The sequence below is a fragment of the Thalassophryne amazonica genome, chromosome 9 (assembly GCF_902500255.1).
Source record: "Thalassophryne amazonica chromosome 9, fThaAma1.1, whole genome shotgun sequence".
In the NCBI taxonomy this organism is placed as follows: Eukaryota; Metazoa; Chordata; class Actinopteri; order Batrachoidiformes; family Batrachoididae; genus Thalassophryne; species Thalassophryne amazonica.
Window position 1 is genome coordinate 111,775,494 of NC_047111.1, and position 22,915 is coordinate 111,798,408.

General features: G+C 37.5%; 2 protein-coding genes and 1 long non-coding RNA gene across 4 annotated transcripts in view; 1 reads left to right on the plus strand and 2 right to left on the minus strand.

Annotated features, from left to right (window-relative positions):
- The first annotated feature begins 264 nt into the window (after positions 1 to 264).
- si:ch73-1a9.3 (non-histone chromosomal protein HMG-14B) lies at positions 265 to 7,400 on the plus strand. Of its 2 annotated transcripts, none has more exons than XM_034178972.1 (6): positions 265 to 452; positions 5,819 to 5,839; positions 5,974 to 6,003; positions 6,083 to 6,121; positions 6,221 to 6,322; positions 6,453 to 7,400. In XM_034178972.1, exons 1-6 carry the CDS (start codon positions 435 to 437, stop codon positions 6,498 to 6,500), a joined length of 258 nt encoding a protein of 85 aa, XP_034034863.1. In that variant the 5' UTR covers positions 265 to 434; the 3' UTR covers positions 6,501 to 7,400. The 2 variants fall into 2 exon arrangements, with proteins under 2 accessions (XP_034034863.1, XP_034034862.1); XM_034178971.1 differs by having other exon boundaries at positions 266 to 452; positions 6,218 to 6,322.
- LOC117517838 lies at positions 6,869 to 14,392 on the minus strand. The gene is made up of 3 exons (XR_004562867.1): positions 14,382 to 14,392; positions 10,376 to 10,381; positions 6,869 to 8,789 (listed from the first exon to the last, which is right to left on the minus strand). It is a non-coding gene; the product is annotated as an uncharacterized LOC117517838 (long non-coding RNA).
- A 2,767-nt stretch (positions 14,393 to 17,159) lies between these two features.
- The window catches only part of slc37a4b (solute carrier family 37 member 4b), a 39,213-nt gene continuing 33,457 nt past the window's right edge, over positions 17,160 to 22,915 (minus strand). Inside the window, exon 9 of the mRNA XM_034178969.1 lies at positions 17,160 to 17,388. Within this exon, the coding sequence (XP_034034860.1) occupies positions 17,222 to 17,388 (167 nt within the window). The 3' untranslated portion in view covers positions 17,160 to 17,221. The remainder of the gene's footprint in view (positions 17,389 to 22,915) is intronic.

Genomic DNA, 22,915 nt, shown 5'->3' on the forward strand with positions numbered 1-22,915 from the left:
TTTATCGTGATGCTGTGCTAAAAATCGGAAACAAACGCATTTCTGTCCGAAGTGAAAGGCAGATTTACAAATTTGCCTCACAGCAGATGGCCACACAGAAAGACAAACAGTCCTCGAAGATTCGCTGATTGACGTATGACGTGTCCACACAGGTAGAGGTCCAAATTTGAAATCGCGTCGCCGACAACAGTCTCGTCCAATCACGTGGAAGTGGAGGCGGGACAAAGCCGTGTCCATCACGCAAGAATTATAGAGGCTTCAGCAGGAGAGGGCGGGTGAGAATCCAATCCGGTTTGAGCTAGTTTTATTTCCAATGGAACATTATCGTCTCGCTGCGCTGTATTAGACTGTACCGCCACAGCTTTATGCACAATATTTCCGCCTCTCTTTAGCGCCGCCGTTTCGTTTTTCCATTTTTAAAATACAAAACCACCATGCCTAAAAGGACCAAAGTGAGTACACGTATATTTTTCATGCATTTAGTTACATTTCCACAACTGTGATGTGATCTTACAGCCAAGAGTTGTTAAACTGTTTTTAAAAATCTTTTACTAAAAAAACGAAAATCGCTCTAGTTGAAACATCGCTAACGTTGCATGTAGTGCTTGCAGTTTTTTTTTTTTTTTTTTTAGACTTGAGTCAAATGTGTCGTTCTATAGGATCTGTCGAGCTGAGATTATCTTTGTGTAGTATTTTTAACTGTCGGATTTATTTTTAATATATTTGCATTTTTTTAAACAGGGTTTGTGAGAATTTGTGCAGAGAAAGTTGGCGTTTTATTGATTATTTCAAACAGGCTCGACACACTAGTTTCAGCGCTCGAAAATGCGCCAACTCTATTTTTATGAAAAAAAAAAAAAAAGGTTAAAGTTCAGCCGTATAGTTCTTGTTTTCAGTGTTATTTTTGGTGTATTTATCTTATGCATTTCTTCGAAGACTTCCGTCTTTTTTTTTTTTTGCACACCGTCCTCCGTATTGTCGGCTCTCATGATGCCACTCGGAGGTTATGCAACGGCCTCGTCAGCGCTGCTCCTGTTGCTGGGGGGTTTGTGGTAGATTCTGAATCTGCTCCACGCACCGACAATCGCTGAGCATCTCGGAGTTTGTCTTTCAAACGCTTGGCGGGAGCATTCGCCGCGCAGGGAACGATTTCTCTCATTTATTACCAATGAATGTGTCCGGAGGGGGTGGGGCATGCCCCTCCTCCACCGCACATCAGCGGCGGGAGCGCGACTGCACGGTGACGTCGGTAAATCCGGGGATTTTGTGTGGCGGTGCCCGCCATTTTGAGATACCAACAAGTGTCAAATGAACTCAGGGGTCACAAATAAATCACATTTAAATCTTTCTAACAGTGTTGCTATATATATATATTTTAAAAAGGTATCGTATTTGATCTAGTGCCAGGCACCTGGTACATAAAATAAATATGGAAAAAGAAACTCGTACACAAAAATAGCTCAAAAGTATACTTGTATGATATGTTACAGACTAAAAACATTATAAAATCACATCTGAACACAAGTAAACCCCTGAATAAATATAAAATAACATACTGAATCACCTGTAGATAACTTAAATGCTGATCAAAGGATAAGTTAATGATTAAGGTTTTTATTTTTGTTACGGTTACAGGAGATTTAAAAAAAAAAAGATGGATAAAACTGAAAGGGAATATATATAGTAAAAAATGCATGAAGTGTGTGTGATTAAAAAATAATTGGGTACAAACATGTCCAAAATCTAAAACATGATAAAATTGGGTACTCCATCATTACAGTATTAATGAACATTAATTAATTTGCATTTCATTTGGCCTTTTCAGATAGCTAAACCTCAGCCTGCCTTTTAAGATTTCTCATGTGTGTTATTAATTTGATAAGATTTGGTAAGTCTTTCCAACATTTGATAGCAGTGAAAAATAATGAATTAATTGCTGGACTCCAACTCTGGGCAGGAAAAATTCTTCCAGATTAAATTTAGCACAATAATGGTGATGTTCCGTCACTTTTATGTTACCAGTAGGCAGGTACAGTCTTGTTTTACTGTAGTATGGAAAAGAGCAACTAAATTGCTCCCAAGAGTGGCAATTTGAATTATGAGTTTAATGTAATTTACATTAAAATATTGCAGTAGAATAATTTAGAATTAGGAGATTTAATCCAGATTTATAAAACTGCAGTATTTGATACATTTGTTTTAAAACAGGAATGCCAAGGGTGCAAGAGAATTGTAGTTTAGAAACCAAAAATGTAAATATAAAAGTTTTTTTTTTTTTTTTCAATAATATAGTTCCTTGTTCATGGAATATCTTACCAGAATTTATAATTACAAACCCAAGTGTAATGTGGTTTAAGAGCTGTTAATAGTTTTTTTTCCATTTTATATAGTTGTTAATTGTTCAATTTAAAAAATTGTTTTGCAGAGGAACATGCTACCCATGTCCCTCTGAATGTGGTGGACCTTTGTCCAATATTGCAGTGTTGAAGAGTGTGTAAAATTTTCTAACCTCCTCTCCCTTTATGATAATCTGTTGAAGCGTATCACATTCTGGTATGATGGAGAAAAAAAGATCAAATTCAATGTAAATTTTGTGGTTCCACCCTTTAATATGAATCCACCCCAAAATAAATTAAACTCCAACAGGTCCAACAATTTTACCAAATGCTGTGAAAAGGAGTGTAACATTAAAATTTCACAACTTTAAAATGAGCCCTGAGCTTATATCTTGTACTGTTCCTAAACATATAATATGGCTGTAATTGACAAAGAAATGTGATTATTATACTTATATATACAAAAAGAAAAAAGTTGTTAAAGATTATCCATCTTACTTTTATATAGACTGATAAAATTGTAAAAGGAAATAAAATTATTGCTGATTATTTTAATGATTATTTTGTTAATGTTGGTAAAAAATGTATCAAATTCAGTTGTAACTACGGCAAAGTGTTCTATGGACAACTTTAAATTAATAAAATTCAGGATTCAATGTTTATTAGAGAAATGGATAAAAAATACATTTTTAACATAGTTCATGAAATTAAGGGGAAAAAAAATCAACTGACATTGATATCTTTGATATGTTTTGATTAAGAACATTATTGACTGTATTATCAAACCCTTAACATATATTTGTAACCTGTCACGTATGACTGGGAAATTTCCTTCCAGAATGAAAATTGCTAAGGTGATACAGTTGTTTAAATCTGGCGGTAAACATGTTTTTTCAAATTATAGGCCAATCTCTTTGTTACCACAGTTTTCTAAAATTCTGGAAAAGTATTTGTAAAGAGGTTGGACGATTTTATAGAAAAACATCATATACTTAATGAACAGCAGTATGGTTTCAGGAAAAAATCGAACAACTTCTTTGGCTTTAATAGATTTTGTGGAACAAATTACAAATGCAATAGAGAAGAAGCAATACACTGTTAGGGTTTTTTTTTTAATTTATTTACAGAAAGCATTTGATACGATTGATCATACCGTATTATTGGAAAAATTACAGATGTATGGTATTAGAGGACTGGCCTTTAACTGGATAGCTAGTTATTTACGTAATAGATATCAGTGTGTTCACCTTGGTGGGATAAAATCAGAAATTTTGAGGATTACATGTGGAGTGCCCCAGGGGTCAGTTCTTGGGCCATTATTGTTTTTGCTGTATATTAATGATATAGGTTTGGTTTCTAAGTCTTTGAGTTGTATTTTATTTGCTGATGATACAACTGTGATTGGTAGTGGCGATAATTTGGGACAGCTCTTGGACTTGGTGGAGAGGGAACTGCAAAAATTTAAATACTGGTTTGACTCTAATAAATTATCACTTCATTTCGGTAAAACTAAGTGCATTATATTTGGAAATAAGCCTAGAAATTTAAGCAGTAAATTATTGTTGAATGGTATTGAAATTGTTATCTCAAACTAAATTTCTTGGAGTTTTTGTTGATGACAAGCTTAGTTGGAAAACTCATATAAAACATATTGAGTCTAAAATATCAAAAGTTATTGCTATCTTATACAAAGTACAATACTTTCTCCCCCAACATCTGTTGGTTTCATTGTATCACTCTTTACTTGTCCCTTATATGACTTACTGCATTGAAGTTTGGGGAAATACATATAAAACAAATACTAATCCAATATTTCTGTTACAAAAAAAGCTATAAGAGTGATGAGTAAAAAAAAAAACATATCGTGAACCAACAAATTCACTGCTTGTTCGTCTTCAGTTTTTGAAATTTTATGACTTGGTTGATTATTTTACAATACAGATAATGTATAAAGTTAAAAATGGACTCTTGCCTATTAGGAGCTGTTTAAAATGAGAGTCCAGTTATAGTTTGCGTGGATCTTTGGTGTTTGATAGAAGAAAGATTCGAACTACTGCTAAAAGTCATTGCATTTCTGTAAAGTGTTAGAGTGTGGAATGACTGTTTAGATTGTATTAAAGTATCCAGTACATTGGCTTGTTTTAAAAGACTATAAAAATAATACATTAACTTGTTATAGTTTACGTAATTAAGTAAATTGACTGTGTGGCTATTTTTTTTGTTTGTTTGTTTGTTGTATTACTTTGTATGTTTCACTGCGTTACATTGCTGACTGGAATTTTTTTTTTTTTTTTTTTTTTTTTTTTTTTTTTTTTTTTGTACACAGAAATTGATGTATGGGGTGGGCATTTATAAGCTTTTGCTTCTGCCCACACCCTTTCAGCAGCACTAAATTGGTAAATTGTTTGAGTTTTGTTCTATATGTTTTAATTTTTGTTTTCGCTTGACTTGTTTTGTAAATGAGAGATTTTGTCTGTGCGTGCGTGCTGAATAAACCATTCATTCATTCATTATTGAAAAAAAATAAGTGAATTAAAAATTAGATAATTCTGGCATAAATACTATTGGGCACTTTTGGAGGCGGGGGGGATAATAACATTTTCAAAGTTTTAGAAAACTACATCATAAAATTTTCCTGCACTGGTAACAGGAAAGGTAAATAATGTGGGGTAATCCACCCCAGCCAGCTTTGTATAACCAATAACTAAAGCAATAAATCCTGTCCTTTTGCAACTCTATAAATTAAGAGCATTTGATGATGATAAATTAAGGTTCACTTTGATGCACCAAATTAATCAAAAAAGCAACTTTGTTTTGCTCATGTAAATTACCATATACCCATCTGCCACCTGCTGGCTGGTTTAGGGGTGTGCAGCCATATAATGAATTTGTTGTTTGAAGGCTACAGTCAGCGCCTGGTCTGTACTTTGTACTAGCATATATGCTACTTGTAAAATAAATAAATGTAGTGGTTCTGTCCATGTAGATGAATTCTTACTAAAACATTAATGGAATATCTTTGCAATACAAATTGTTTTACACTCATTGGCTCAACCCCCTTTTTAGATCACGTCAAATTGAATTCTGATCAAAATTTGACTGTTGCACCAAGTTGTTTGAAAATCTGGTCAGTAAGTTTTTAGATTGTTCTATTCAGCATCCAACAAAGACAAATTGCATCAGTGGGCTTCATGGTGAAGCTAATTGTCCAGCTATAACATACAGACTGATGAGTTTGGACTGAGGTTTTTAAATGTTATGTGCACTGCTGGGCTAAATGTTTGTGCTCACTGTGCTACATAATTCGGTCATTTTGCCCACACAGAAACAAGTCTTTAGTGAAGGTGGATGTGTAGCCATATGCTTTTATCCTTTCTAGAAACGCCTACTTTGGAGTTGCATAACCAGAAGCTAATGCCCCTGCTTACAGTAGAAGATTACTATAGAACTTTAATCTGAATTTATTTATTTTTCTCTTACAGACACTTACGGAAGACTCTGAGGTAAGAAAAACTATTTTTTAGACTACATGTGATTTATGTCTCCTAGAAAGTCAATGAAACATCAAGTCTGTCCACCAGGTGCTGGTACATGAGAGCCAGCAATTTAAAATTGTCTTTATTTGCTTGTTCAACAGCCCCAGAGGAGATCTCCCAGGTTGAAAGACGTAAGTAGAGTTGAGATCAGTAGTAAACAAGCTTCTCACTCTGCATTCTGAGAAAGATTAAAACATCTCTTCTCCACAGAAACCTACACAGAAGCCAGAGCCCAAAGCTAAAGGAAAGGTGGGAACCCTATCCTGATTCATGTGTTTATCAGACTCACAGATATCATCACGAGGGTCTGACCAGATTATTACATTTAGTTTTATTTATTCACAGCAGAAGGGACCTGGTAAGCCTAAGAAGGCAAAAGAGGTGGAGAAGACCAAGCCTGAGGGAAAAGAGACACCTGCTGAGAATGGTGAAACCAAAGCTGAGGAAGGGGTAATGCAAACAAAAACTATGCTATTATCAGCCTGTCATGTAAAGTATAATCTGTAGAAACAAAAACAGACATGTAATGACTGCATTGGTAAATGCAACTTTGATTCTTATTTATCTTTTCTATATTTAGGGAGCAGCTACAAACGAAGCTGAACAGAACAACGAAGCAGCAGAATAACATCTCTCAAACCACATCTATCAGTGCTCCCTGTACCTCTTTTCTTGTACAATTCAGGGGAATATTTTTATCTACTATTTTCTAAATACAGGTTTTTTTTTTTTTGGTTTTTTTTGTTTTGTTTTTTTTTTTTTTAGTAGCGTGATTGTAGAGAACACTTTTTTTAAATGAAAGAATAAAATACATTTGGCAATGGAAATTTCATCACATCTCACAGTTCTACATGATCATAATAGTTGTTACTGTCAGTGGTTTTCATTTTGATTCAAAATGTGAAGAAAGGGGATGGGGCAGGACAGATTTCAGAGCTTGTTCAAAAGGATTACATTCCGTATGCTTTTATAAGGGAGAGTTTTTTTTTTTTTTTAAAGTGATGGGGCACTTATTGTTTTGTTTTTAATGAACAACAGTGTTTTAGATCGTTTGTAAGCTTTGATTCTGTTTAACTCTTGTAGCCACAGTTTTCTTACCAAATCTGATCGGTGGCCCTAAAAGTCCTTGGTACTGGAACTCACCCTGTCAGAATTGTGCATTGCGTGTTGGTTGTGTCTCTGTTCTGTGATAGCATCGCAATAAATTTGTACAGCAGCTGTGAAAAGGGTTTTCAATCTTTCTATATGCAGTGTGTAATGGTACAGTGTAAGGATGGTTTAAACAAAATATGAATTTGTTTTCAAGCATACAAGTTGTGTAACATTATACAACAAACTTGATAATGGCTTTATAAATGCCAAGAAACTACATTTATTTTGATGTCAAATGCATACCAGCAGCAATATTCATGTGGGGTTTAGGTATCTATTAAGTACAAGTGTGCATTTTTTTTTCCTTTATTTGTTAATAGCTGTACTTGTGTAATGATTGTTAGGAACAAACCAATAAAAATTGGTTGGTAGTTAACGCCGTTTCATTGTGAAACACTTTCATTTCCCTCTATATCTATTTGTTCATCCCCTAGGGTATATAATATTCATGCACAAGACAGACTAATGAAAAATAGTATTCTCCATGACTGGTTTCACTTTTAAAAATGCATACTTTTGGGGATGTGGTCAGATTGTATGTAAAAACATTCTTACAATCAAGTCATCTGCAGCTGTGTTGTACTGGATGGCTTAAAAAAAAACTGGATGGAATACAGAGTTGTATAATTGAGCACATACTAAACTGCATGCAAAACATACAAGCTGACCAAAACAACTTAAACTACATTTAAGTGGCATAGAACTTTATTAATTTGAACATTTCCTCTGCTAAAACCCAAACCATATTTTAATACCATCAATTCCCAGCCATATTAAATACTTCAAATGTTTTGATATGTAGTTCAATTGAATGGACCCCTCCCCCATTAATGACAATATTTGATATGTTTTCAGAATGAAACAAATGGTATTGTTTGACGTATTCCACGAGAAATCACTGGATTTGACATTTAAAAAACTCTTCCCTGTAAAAACATTTCAGCACCATGGATAGCTCACAGGTTATCACCCCGTTTCTGTACTTTTTTCCATGTATCTCTGTTTCCACATTGCAATACACTTGTGTGATAGTAAAGAATGTAGTCTACCTTTGTCTTTATTTTTAAAAATCAGATGTCAAAGCCACAGCAAAGCACAAATATGAACTAAAGCTATGCATGGTCATAGTAATTATCAGCCTTGGAGAGTTAATGACATTCAGACCTGCTGATCACAGTAAAAACATGTTTTTCTACTAACAACTGGTTTTGTCTTAATTACACCAGATGAACAAATGACCCTTTTCAAAATTAGATAAATATGGAATTTTTTAGTTTAAAACATTGGGGGTAAACAACTGCGCAAGCATTTATAATGTGGCACAACTGACAGTCATGTTCGAGAGGTCACATGGATTTCATTTCAGTGCAGTATAAATACACCTCTCTGACCAAGTCAGTACTGTGATAAATCTACACCAGGGGCATGAAAGAAGTCTCAGGATGAATACAAGAAAGTTCATATAGATGAGCCAACCATTTAAAAAATGGATAGAGTGAAAAATTATCTAAACCTTTATAGCATTTAAACATATTCTAACAAAAGCACACTGAGTAATATAATCATTTGTAACTGATCATGTAACTGAAACTATGGAGTGATCACAGGAACCCCTCTGAAAACCATAATTTCAGCAGCTTTGACCAAACAAGCATATGCTCTTTATAATACAATGCAGTAGTTAAAAAAAAATCCTCTTCAGATTAACTTTCAATGAAAACAAGGGCGTTATTAAATTCTTACAAACGAGGGACTGTGCAAACATCTAGAAAACTAAAAGCCTAGAATATACAGATCCATCAGTAAACATTAAGTTAAACATGAGACATTCAGTGAAAGCAAGAAAAACTTCGTTTTAATGTTTTTCAGGAACAGCGGCCTCCAGTGGCGATTAATGACAACCTCACAAGCAACCTGACTGACCTGTCTGTCTTTATACAGTAGTGTTCAGAATAATAGTGCTATGTGACTAAAAAGATTAATCCAGGTTTTGAGTATATTTCTTATTGTTACATGGGAAACAAGGTACAAGTTGATTCAGTAGATGCTCACAAATCCAACAAGACCAAGCATTCATGATATGCACACTCTTAAGGCTATGAAATTGGGCTATTAGTAAAAAAAAAAGTAGAAAAGGGGGTGTTCACAATAATAGTAGCATCTGCTGTTGACGCTACAAACTCAAAACTATTATGTTCAAACTGCTTTTTTAGCAATCCTGTGAATCACTAAACTAGTATTTAGTTGTATAACCACAGTTTTTCATGATTTCTTCACATCTGGGAGGCATTAATTTTGTTGGTTTGGAACCAAGATTTTGCTTGTTTACTAGTGTGCTTGGGGTCATTGTCTTGTTGAAACACCCATTTCAAGGGCATGTTCTCTTCAGCATAAGGCAACATGACCTCTTCAAGTATTCTGACATATCCAAACTGATCCATGATATGCGATATATAGGCCCAACACCATAGTAGGAGAAACATGCCCATATCATGATGCTTGCACCACCATGCTTCACTGTCTTCACTGTGAACTGTGGCTTGAATTCAGAGTTTGGGGGTCGTCTCACGAACTATCTGCGGCCATTGGACCCAAAAAGAACAATTTTACTCTCATCAGTCCACAAAATATTCTCCATTTCTCTTTAGGCCAGTTGATGTGTTCTTTGGCAAATTGTAACCTCTTCTGCACATCTTTTAACAGAGGGACTTTGCGGGGGATTCCTGCAAATAAATCAAAATCAAATCAATTTTATTTTTATAGTGCCAAATCACAACAGTTGCCCCAAGGTGCTTTATATTGCAAGGCAAAAGCCATACAATAATCACAGAAAAACCCCAACGGTCAAAACGACCCCCTGTGAGCAAGCACTTGGTGACAGTGGGAAGGAAAAACTCCCTTTTAACAGGAAGAAACCTCCAGCAGAACCAGGCTCAGGGAGGGTCAGTCTTCTGCTGGGACTGGTTGGGGCTGAGGGGAGAGAATCAGGAAAAAGACATGCTGTGGAGGGGAGCAGAGATCAATCACTAATGATTAAATGCAGAGTGGTGCATACAGAGCAAAAAGAGAAAATTAGATTCACACAGACATCTTCTAACTGTCACAGCACTTACAGGTAACTCCAGACTGTCTTTGATCATCCTGGAGCTGATCAATGGGTGAGCCTTTGCCATTCTGGTTATTCTTATATCCATTTTGATGGTTGTTTTCCGTTTTCTTCCACGTGTCTGTTTTTTTTTTTTTTTTTTGTCCATTTTAAAGCATTGGAGATCATTGTAGATGAACAGCCTATACTTTTTTGCACCTGCGTATAAGTTTTCCCCTCTCCAATCAACTTTTTAATCAAACTACGCTGTTCTTCTGAACAATGTCTTGAACGTCCCATTTTCCTCAGGCTTTCAAAGAGAAAAGCATGTTCAACAGGTGCTGGCTTCATCCTTAAATAGGGGACACCTGATTCACACCTGTTTGTTCCACAAAATTGACGAACTCACTGACTGAATGCCACACTACTATTATTGTGAACACCCCCTTTTCTACTTTTTTTTTTTTTTTTTTTTTTTACTAATAGCCCAATTTCATAGCCTTAAGAGTGTGCATATCATGAATGCTTGGTCTTGTTGGATTTGTGAGAATCTACTGAATCTACTGGTACCTTGTTTCCCATGTAACAATAAGAAATATACTCAAAACCTGGATTAATCTTTTTAGTCACATAGCACTACTATTATTCTGAACACTACTGTATATTAACATTGCTCAAAACAAGTGTCACTGGACCTCACCTGGTTGATCAGAACCCAAACTTCCAGAGATGAATATGCTGCAGGTTTATGGAGTAACTTGTGGAAATTCTGCAGACTGACTCACTGACTGACTCCATTACTCCTGTGATAATTAGTCCATGAACCAGTCATCAATTTTGACCTAATCAGTACCACTTAATGTGATAACAACACTTGGAATCCAGCCTGAGTGTACCATGACATATCTAAAAATATATCATAGCCACCTCATGGTGACAGCTACAGCCAGGTAGGGGTCAATGAAGGGTTATACAGAGGTCAAAATTTAAAAATGCTCCAGTCATGGTGAAAACTATACCACATTATTTGTCTGAACATAAAAATTCCAAAAATGTATAGTTTGTACTAACTATGACTAAATGTTAGGGAGTTATGTGCTAAAAACAAAATGGTCACAAAAGTCAATTTCAGTTTGTACAGGGATCAAAAGTTAGTTACTTCATTTTTGGTGAAAAGTGATGCAAATTATTAGTTGAGCTAATAGAATTAATAAACGGAATAGTTTTGACTGTGTTGAGTACTTGGTCTCCAAAGTAAATAAACAATGTTGACATCCATTGGATTTTATATAATGGCTGAGTGGATCCTTGTCATTTGATTGGTTGCTTGTATGTCACATGACATGGATTATTCATACCATTTGCCATTGTGTTTTACTTACCGTGCAAAAGCGCTTTTTGCCGTGTAATTTTGGTGCTATATGAAATTAGGGAATAATAAATCTGATGATTTGCAGACGTTAATGCTGGATTACGGTGGCAAACTGAGTTTTAAAAACGGCTTTTTGCCACCGTAATCCAGCATTATCGTCCGCAAATCATCAGACAAGGGGGTTATTTCCATTCTAATCCAATTCTAACATTTGCACAGTTTATTTTTCTGTAAGTAATTCAGTTGGCGAGTCGTTGTCAAAGGGTGTGGTCAGCTCATCAAAGCTTACCGCAGCAGCGTCTTCATGCCAAAATGGAAATTCTGTGAGCAGACCCACAGATTTCTCCATCTCGTCAACTGCATTGAATAATTCTGTATCAGAATAAACATCAATACTTTCGTATGGTAGCTTAAATTCACCCATTTCTCCATCATTATCGCTACGCCACTTTCTCTCGCTCTCAGCTGTTCAGTGCCATTATTTACATCTGCGTAGCAGCGCGCACGGTCAGGGCGCGGGGTAATACATTAAATGTGAAACGGTTTTAATATTTTGCCACCGTCCACGCGATATTTTATGGTCTGAAATCTCATACGATTAACCAATCAGATTTGCAGAAAAAAATGTAATTGGATTAGAAAGTGCTATTGCACGCCCCAACCACCGCGCATGCTCACACTACTGGGGGCGGCGTTTAGCTAAACATGGCAGAGTTTGTTTTGCTGGTGGTTGACGATTTGAAGGAGCTAACGGACAGTGCTAATTCTTCCAACACAACAAAACAAATCCACTAAGCCATAAGCTGTCTGAAGGCATGAAGAGCTGTTAGGATGAAGATGATGAAAAGCTGGACAAATGTCTGATGCGATTTTTCACTGCAGTGAGGAAAGCAGACAGCAGTCTGTACACGTCGTTAGTGGACTCCATCACAGAAGACTGAGAACAATTTTGGACTCCTATTTAAAGTTTGTGTTGGACTGTTGCCATCAAAGCACCGGTGACGAACACCAAAATGTAAGTCCCTTTTTCCGTTTACGAATTAATAAAATATCAAATGACAAAGATCTGTTTTCGCAGTTATATAAAATAAATAATGAATGTTTTTTTCGTTATCCATTGAAAGAATTATTATTCACTTTGCTTTACCTCGTTGAATGATACGTTCGATCTTTCACCTCATTAAACATTTGTACCACTGAACTCAAACATTCATTATTTGTACACTATGACATGACATTACCCTGTAATGAGATAACTAAGGATGATACATGGTGCAAACTATTACTTTTTAAAACCCCAATTAACTCAACCAATAATTTGCCTCTTTTTTTTTTTTACCAAAATTGAAGCAACTTCAACTTTTGACCCCTGTAAACTGAAATGGACCTTTGTCACCATTTTTGTTGTTTTGACCCCATAGCATTCAGTCATAGTTAGTCCAAACTTTACCTTTTTGGAATCTTTATGTTCAGACAAATGTGATATAGTTTTCAATATGACTGGAGCATTTTTTAATTTTGACTCCTATGTAATGTTTCATTGACCCCTACCTGGGCTATAACTACCACCCTGGGATGGTTATCACATTTTTGTGTATGCCATGGTACACTGAGGCTGGATTCTCCCCTTAAGTGGTACCAAAAACCTATTTGGCCTATGGACTAAATCAACTCGAAACATGAATTTCTTTTGGCTTCTTCCATTTTTGCTTTGGGTCACCACATCAGATTTCATATTGATCCACATTAATTTGGCACAGTCTTTTTTTTCCCCAGGTGCCTTTTCTGAAGCAACTCCAGTTGTTTCTGTGTTGGCTCTCAGTTGTTCAGGTGGTTTCCATAGTAAAGAAGCTTGAATCTTCGACTGGACTGGGTTGCTTGATGCGAGGACGTTTTGCTTCAAATTGCAGAAGCTTCCTCAGCTAAAATTCTTGCTCTGGTAGTCTGACTTCTGACACTTGTCGAGAAGTCATTCACATCATCAGGAGAGGCGTCAGTCCTGTCGTTAGGAAGGACAGCTACCCTGTCATTAGGAGGGTGCTAACTAGAGCACAATAGGCGCTAATTAAAGCAATTGTTTAATCACTAGCCAATAGCAGTGTGCCTCTCGGTAGGAGGCGTCTGGTTAGGTTTAAAACTCCAGCTTTTGTGGCTTCTGTTTGTTCTTTTCGACAAGGGTCAGACAGAAGTCAGACCACCAGAGCAAGCTGAGGAAGCTTCTGCGACTTGAAGCGAAATGTCCTCGCGTCAAGCAACCCAGTCCAGTCGAAGATTCAAGCAACTCCAGTTGTGGCACTGGTGACCCAAATCAGGGACCTTCTTGTTACTATGCAAGTGCACCAAATGTTCTGCCTGAAGTTTGTGTCAGCATTATGAAGAGAAAATAAGTAGTTTTCTCTTACTACATTAAATTCATAGCTAAATTACTTCATACACTATGTTATGGAAAAATATTCTTGACCTGATGATACAATATTTGAGTAGAATTCAGTACTGTTTACAAATAAATACCTGATTGTGAACTGAAAGTAATTTATTGACCCTGTGAGCACTTACAGTGCCCTCTCAAAGTATTGGGCCCCTTGCTATTTCACACATTTTCATTTATTAATGCCATCTCACATACTGAAACCAAATCAGGCTTCTCAATATAAAAAATTCTAACATTATCTTCCTTAAGCTCAAACGGAAAGCAAATCTCTACAACTTGATATAAATTAATTAAAATGGTAAAAGTCAAGGTGATGGGTTGCATAAGTAATGGGCCACTTTGGTATAATACCTGTAAACAATTGGTTAGTTTTCTTCAGACAAGTCAGGGGATGGATACATGAACATTTCCAAGTCACTGAATATGTCTTAGAGTTTATTTACAACCCCAATTCCAATGAAGTTGGGACGTTGTGTAAAATGTAAATAAAAAACAGAATACAATGATTTGTAAATCCTCTTTAATCTATATCCAACTGAATACACCACAAAGACAAGATATTAAATGTTCAAACTGATAAACTTTGTTGTTTTTGTGCAAATATTTGCTCATTTTAAAATGGATGCCTGCAACATGTTTCAAAAAAGCTGGGACAGTGGTATGTTTACCACTGTGTTACATCACCTTTCCTTCTAACAACACTCAATAAGCGTTTGGGAACTGAGGACACTAATTATGAGTGTCATGATTGGGTATAAAAAGGAGCATCCCCAAAAGTCTTAGCCATTCACAAGCAAAGATGGGGCGAGGATCACCACTTTGTGAACAACTGCATGAAAAAAAAAATAGTCCAACAGTTTAAGAACAATGTTTCTCAATGTTCAATTGCAAGGAATTTAGGGATTCCATCATCTACAGTCCATAATATAATCAGAAGATTCAGAGAATCTGGAGAATTTTCTACACGCAAGCGGCAAGGCCAAAAACCAACATTGAATGCCTGTAACCTTCGATCCCTCAGGCAGCACTGCATTAAAAACAGACATTGTGTAAAGCAGGATTGGCAACTTGTTCCAGAAAGGGCCAAGAGGGTGCACGTTTTCTTTGTAGCCACTGACTCCACCAGGTGATTTCACTGATTAACTGATCCCATCTGCTCAAAGTGATAATCAGTGAAATCACCTGGTGGAGTCAGTGGCTACAAAGAAAACCTGCACCCTCTTGGCCCTTTCTGGAACAAGTTGCTCACCCCTGATGTAAAGGATTTTACCACGTTGGTTCAGGAACACTTCAGAAAACCATTGTCAGTTAACACAGTTTGTCGCTACATCTACAAGTGCAAGTTAAAACTCTGCCATGCAAAGCGAAAGCCATACGTCAACAACATCCAGAAACACAGCCACCTTCTCTGGGCCTGAGCTCATTTGAAATGGACAGACACAAAGTGGAAAAGTGTGCTGTGGTCTGATGAGTCCACATTTCAAATTGTTTTTGGAAATCATGGACGTCATGTCCTCCAGACAAAAGAGAAAAAAGACCATCCAGATTGTTACCAGCACAAAGTTCAAAAGCCAGCATCTGTGATGGTATGGGGATGTGTAATTTGCCCATGTCATGGGCAACTTACACATCTGTGATGGCACCATCAATGCTGAAAGGTACATCCAGGTTTTGGAGCATGCTGCCATCCAAGCAATGTCTTTTTCAGGGACGTCCCTGCTTATTTCAGCAAGACAATGCCAAGCCACATTCTGCACGTGTTACAACAGTGTGGCTTCCTAGTAAAAGAGTGCGGGTACTAGACTGGCCTGCCTGCAGTCCAGACCTGTCGCCCATTGAAAATATGTGGTGCATTATGAAGCGCAAAATACGACAACGGAGACCCCGGACTGTTGAACAACTGAAGTCGTACATCAAGCAAGAATGGGAAAGAATTCCACCTACAAAGCTTCAACAATTAGTGTCCTCAGTTCCCAAACGCTTATTGAGTGTTGTTAGAAGGAAAGGTGATGTAACACAGTGGGAAACATACCACTGTCCCAGCTTTTTTGAAACGTGTTGCAGGCATCCATTTCAAAATGAGCAAATATTTGCACAAAAACAAAGTTTATCAGTTTGAACATTAAATATCTTGTCTTTGTGGTGTATTCAATTGAATATAGGTTGAAGAGGATTTGCAAATCATTATATTCTGTTTTTATTTACATTTCACACAACGTCCCAACTTCATTGGAATTGAGGTTGTACATCAATTACGAAGAAATACAAACAGTATGGCACTCTGTGGGAAATCGGTATGGAGGTATTTCTCAAAAACAGTGAGGAAAGCCACCAAGACACCCAGACAACCCAGGAGAAGCTAAAGGCTTCTGTGGCTGTGATTGGAGAAATTGTGTACGGTGCTTGATTTGCAGTTTGTATCATCAGCAGTGTTGCCACAGTAACTTTGAAAAGTTACTTTATTAGTTACTTTTTACAGTTACTTCACTAGCAGCTGCAGAATGCTAGTAATAACGTATCAAGTAATCTAACTTGGCTATTTTCAAGATTGAGTACTCAGCTGATGATAAAGTAATTGCATGAATGAAGTAACTGTATAAAGTAACTAAAAAAGATAAAGTAACTGTGGCAACACTGAACATTAGTTACACAGCTCCATGATGAAGAGGTATAGAGGAGGATTTTCTTAAAAAGAAAACCCTGAAACTTCAGCTACAGTTTGCCAGAAAGTACATCTGAGATGGAAGCTTAGATTGTGATGTTTTGGTGAAAGAAAAATCAGTCAGTTTTTGAGAACCAGCTACTCCACAGATTTACCATAGAGTGCCATACTGTTTACATTTCTTCATAACTGATGTAAATAAAGTCCAAGACATATGCAGTGACTTGGAAATGTTCATGTATCCATCCCCTGACTTGTCAGAAGAAAACTAACCAATTATTTACATGCATTATATCAAAGCGTTCCATTACTTATGCAACCCATCATCTTGGCTTTTATATTTTTAATTAATTTATATCAAGTTGTACAGGTTTGCTTTGAGTTTAAGTTTAAGGAAGATAATTTTAGACAATTTTATATGAAGAAGCCTGATTTACTTTTTGTATCTGAAATGGCATAAACAAATTAAAATGTGTGAAATACCAAGGGGCCAATGCTTTTGGAGGACACTATGACATTAATGCAGTTAACCAGGGAATTATTTTTAAATCACCAGTTTGGATGAATTGTGGTAAATATGTGGTGTTTTGTGCATAGTGAACCCTTACTGGTTAAGGGCAGTGACAGTTTACTCATTTTAATAAGTATTAGTCCATTTTTTCAGTGATCCGTCCCATTTTCGTGCGCATGTTGCGTACAAGGAAGAAGCAAACTGTGGCGATGGCCATTATCACCTCAGCTACCCAGAAAGCCATGTCCCAGCTGTACCGTTTGGCAATCGTGCTGAAGGGGAGACCAGCAAAAAAGGCTCCCACTGGAACAAAGGAAAGATCAGTTACTCATGTGAAAGAGAAAGCATTGCAAATATTAATGTTTTCTGGGAATGATCAAATTTCCCAATGTGGAGCATGCTGCCGTGTGCACCGGACTAATTATGGTGACATAGCACGCTTGACAAAACATGAATCTGCTGCTAATCACAAATTATCTGTAAACCATGAATTGCAAACCATGAATGCTGAAAAAAAAAGAAAAAACTGAAAAAAAATGTTAACTGAAAAAAGATATTTCATGTCACTATAAATTAATTTTTGATCATTAATGGAGCAAACCAAAAGAACAAGATAGAAAATTCATATAATCAACAACTCATGCACTTCTTTGTTGACTGTGCTATTTATATTGCCATGCTAAAGCCACACCTGAGTAGTTGCATAGTTTGTTTATTTGAATATGTGTATAGTACACAAGACAAGACAAAACAGAATCATTACTACATACAGAAAGTACATATTCAAAAAGTAATGGGAAGAAGTATAAACTTATTAGTCCCATCCCTTTACTCTGAACTTACAATGCAACTATATCATCATTCGGTTCCTTGGTTACAGTGTTGGTCCCACTTCTGCAATTTATATATTTCAAAAGTTCCAAGCTACAATTTATACTCATTTATTTGTGAACATTTCTTGTGCTTTCACAGTTCCAGTCAACTTTTCTATAATTTACACAAAGAAACTCCAACATTCATTTGCATCATTTAATAAGACAAGTGCAACAGGGTTTCTTCTGTTGCTCAACTCTCGAAGATGTATTAGTTCTACATTGCTTCACTGTATCGTGACAGAATCACCTCTAAACTTCTTTTTAAACCTTCTCATGTCTGGAGTAAGAGAAACATACATGTGTGCATACGCACATTAGGTATTTATGCCTATTCACAATGTGTGGGACACTTAAAATCATTACTGATGAAAAAACAGCAGAAATATTTACATATTATAGTTTATTTTATCAGAAATTTATCAAATGCCCAGTTGTAAAGATCTAGCAAATACCTATATAAATCAGAGATCGCCCTGAAAACACAAACAGGAATCAGCCATTTGTCCACAAAATGATGAAATAATGTTTACAAAGTAATATCACAGAAAAAATTTAAACTATGAAACACTGTGACATCATGCAATGTCCTTTCAGTAGACAATTCAATTCAATCATTTTTTTCAGATATAGAAAATGACAGTTCAAAATTGAATATGATTATAAATAGATGGTGATACTGAAAGGAACAGTTGGAAGCAGAACTTAATGACTACAACTAAATTAAAAAAAAAATAATAATCACATATAATATACACTACTCAATACTTTAGTAAATGATAATGATAATAACAAATAATTATACAGGTGTACAGGTAATGCGAGTGTGATTTTTTTTTTTCTACAACATATATTAGCTGTACATGTAACAATCCACAGGCCCATATCAATGGTTTGAGGCATTATATTTATTAATTATATTGAGCGTGTCACTCAGTAAGCTGTGTTATATAAAGTGCAGTGTTTTTTATAAAGTGTATACTAGCTGCCATGTAAGGGGTGGTGGCCAAGTGGTTAATGCGCTTGGTTTCAGTGCAGAAGGTTCCGGGCTCAAATCCCACCCCTGCCACATTTCTCCATGTAATGTGGAGTTGCGTCAGGACGGGCATTCAGCTTAAAACTTGTGCCAATTCAACATGCAGATCCACCTTGGATTTGCTGTGGCGACCCCGAGTGCAAACAAGGGAGCAGCCAAAGGGACTTACTTACATACTAGCTGCCATGTAATAATTGACATTTGCTGATAATGCTAGTAATCAGATAGACCAAAATTTCTTTTCAATTTGACTGTAAAACAAAGGGTACACACTGTACCCTATTACCCAAGAATATATAATTAATACACAATGATGCATTTCTGCTAAAACATATTCACGATCAATTCCTTCAAAGCCCAAGATGGATTTATACTGTGTTAGACTGAACTATTTATAAATATTAATTATATGAACCATTTAGTTGCTTCTAAACATTGCTGATTTATTTTTTAAAGAGTATACAGTGCATCCGGAAAGTATTAACAGCGTTTCTCTTTTTCTACATTTTATTATGTTACAGCCTTATTAAAAAATGGATGAAATTCTTTTTTTTCCCTCAAAATTCTACACACAATACCCCATAATGACAATGTGAATAAAGGTTCTGTTTTTTTTTTTTGGTTTTTTTTGCAAATTTCTTAAATAAAACTAAGAAATCACACGTACAGTGTGTCCCAAAAAAGTTCCACTAAAATAAAGCAACAGAAAATGTATAGACTTTTAGATACCGATATCTGTCATACGTCATCTTGAAGCATATCTCAAGGAATTTTATCTCAGGTGTTCACTTCTAATTTCACCTCAGTTTGTAAGAGTTTTGGCATTCACAAGATGTGTTCAATATGTGCACCGCTCCTCTGGTTCAGCCAGATCTCCATTTGTTAACATTGTGAACAGTTCTATCAGTTTGAAACTTCTTCACAATCCTCCATATTGTCTTTCTGTCTGGAGCTTTTCTAACTGCAAAATGACTGATGTTGTGGTTGGGTTTGCACGATCAATTTGGTTCAATGTAGAAATCCACCAGTTTCCCTTTTTGCTTAATTGTAAGTGGCATCCTCATTGGATCAGTGTCAAACTACATCAGAAGAAATTCCTCATATATATCTTGATGTTTGAAAAAACAGAATTCAGATAAGACATTGCAGAATTAGTCAAATGATTTTGTGGCACTTTTTTTGGGACACCCTGTACGATACATAAGTATTCACAGCCCTTGCCATGAAGCTCAAAATTGAGCCCAGGTGGATCCTGTTTCTACTGATCATCATTGAGATGTTTCTACAGCTTAAATGGAGTCCACCTGGGGTACATTCAGTTGATTGGACATGATTTGGAAAGGCACACACCTGTCTACATTTAGGGTCCCACAGTTGACAGTGCATGTCAGAGCACAAACCAAGCATGAAGTCAAATGAATTGTTTGTAGACCTCTGAGACAGAATTATCTCAAGGCAAAATCTGGGAAAAGGTACATAAACATTTCTGCTGCTTTGAAGGTCCCAATGAGCACAGTGGCCTCCATCATCCATAAATGGAAGAAGTTCCGACCTACCAGGACCTAGAGCAGGCCGCCGTATAAACTAAGTGATCGGGGGTGAATCAGAAAAGTTTTATTGCCATATGAGTGAACAAGTTCACAACATTAGGAAATTGCTGTGGCGCTTGGTGCTAACATAAAAAAAAATAAAGAAGTAAAACAAGTAATATAGAATAAAACTTTACACTATAACAATGTTACAAAATGTACAGAATGTATGAGCTAAGATAAATAAATGGTGATGATAAATGGTGATAAATGGTGGTGATAGCAACAATGTAGAGTTCTAAAGGTTCTTGTTTAGCAGGCTAACAGCAGAGGGAAAAAAAACTGTTCTTATGGCGGGAGGTTCTGGTCCGAAGGGACCGTAGCCTCCTGCCTGACGGGAGGAGGTCAAAAAGGCTATATCCAGGGTGAGAAGGATCAGCTCTGATCCGACCTGAATGCCCCAGTGTCCTGGAGGTGTACAGGTCCTGAAGAGATGGAAGGTTGCAGCCAATCACTTTCTCAGCAGAGCGTACAATGTGCTGTAGTCTCTGTATGTCCCTGGTGGTGGCTCCAGCGTACCATACGGTGATGGAGGTGGTGAGGATGGACTCCATGATGGCAGTGTAAAACTGCACCATGATCCTTGCTAGCAGGTTGAATTTCTTCAACTGCCGCAGGAAGTACATCCTCTGCTGGGCCTTCTTGACCACAGGAGTAATGGTGGACTCCACCTGAGGTCCTGGGTTAGAGTGATTCCCAGGAAACAGAAGGTGTCCACTATGGTGATGGGGGTGTCTGCCAGGGTAATGATAGAGAGAGGGCCTGTGTTCTTCCTAAAGTCCACAATAATCTCCACTGTCTTCTCGGTGTTCAGCACCAAGTTGTTATAGCTGCACCAGGACACCAGTCGTTGGACCTCCAGCCTATAGGCGGACTCATCCCCATCAGAGATGAGTCCGATAAGGGTGATGTGCAAACTGCAAACTTGATAAGCTTGACAGACTGGTGATCAGAGGTTCAGCAGTTGGTGTACAGGGAGAAAAGCAAAGGAGAGAGGACACAGCCCTGAGGAGTACCGATACTGGTGATCCGGGAGTCCGAGACATTCTTCCCCAACCTCACGTGCTGCTTCCTATCCTTCAGGAAGTTGGCAATCCACCTGCAGGCAGAATCAGGCACGTTCATCTGGGAAAGCTTAGCCTGGAGAAGATCTGGGAGGATGGTATTGAAGGCAGAGCTGAAGTCCACAAACAGGATCCTAGTGTAAATTCCCGGGGAGTCCAGATGCTGCAGAACGAAGTGCAAAGCCAGACTGATGGCGTCATCCACAGACGTATTGGCTCTGTTAGCAAACTGCAAGGGGTCCAAGAGGGAGGCCGTGAGAGATTTGAGGTGGAACAGAACCAGACGCTCAAATGACTTCATGACTACAGAAGTCAGTGCCACCGGTCTGTAGTCTTTGAGTTCAGTGATCCTCAGTTTCTTGGGAACAGGAACAATGATGGATGTTTTGAAACAGTCAGGCACGTGGCAAGCCTCCAGTGAGGAGTTGAATATGTGTGTAAACACTGGGGCAAGCTCATTAGCACAGTGTCTCAGAGTGGCAGGTGAGACATCATCTGGACACCCAGGAGCTCTGCAAGCTTTTACATTCCTAAACTGCTTTCGCACCTCATCTTCATAAATATGCAGAGCTGTGGGGCCGGGAGAGAGGAGGGGGGCTCTGGGATGGAAGTCCTTGATATTGTAGGCTCCACTAAAGTGTAGTGGGTGGGGGAGGTGGAAGAGTGAATGTCCATGCTGGGTATGTTGCTGGGACTGGAGGTGGTGTGAGGGCTGTTAAACTGGCCATCAAAACGACAACAGAACTCGTTCAGTCTATTTGCAGTTTGTAGGTCGTCTGTGAAGTGGGGGATTTTAGGCTTGTAATTGCTAATCTGCCTAAAACTTTTCCACAGTCAGGAAGGTGACCAAGAACCCAATGGTCACTCTGGCATAACTCCAGCATTCCTCTGTGGAGAGAGGAGAACCATCCAGAAGGACAACCAGCTCTGCAGCAATCCACCAATCAGGCCTGTATGGTACAGTGGCCAGACGGAAGCCACTCCTTAGTAAAAGGCACATGGCTGCCCACCTGGAGTTTTCCAGAAGACACCTGAAGCACTCAGACCATGAGCAACAAAATTCTCTGGTCTGATGAGACAAAGATTGAACTCTTTGGCGTGAAAGCCAGTATCATGTTTGGAGGAACTCAGGCACCATCCCTACAGTGAAGCGTGATGGTGGCAGTATCATGCTGTGGGGATGTTTTTCAGCAGCAGGAACTGGGAGACTAGTCAGGATTGAGGGAAAGATGAATGCAGCAATGTACAGAGACATCCTGGATGAAAATC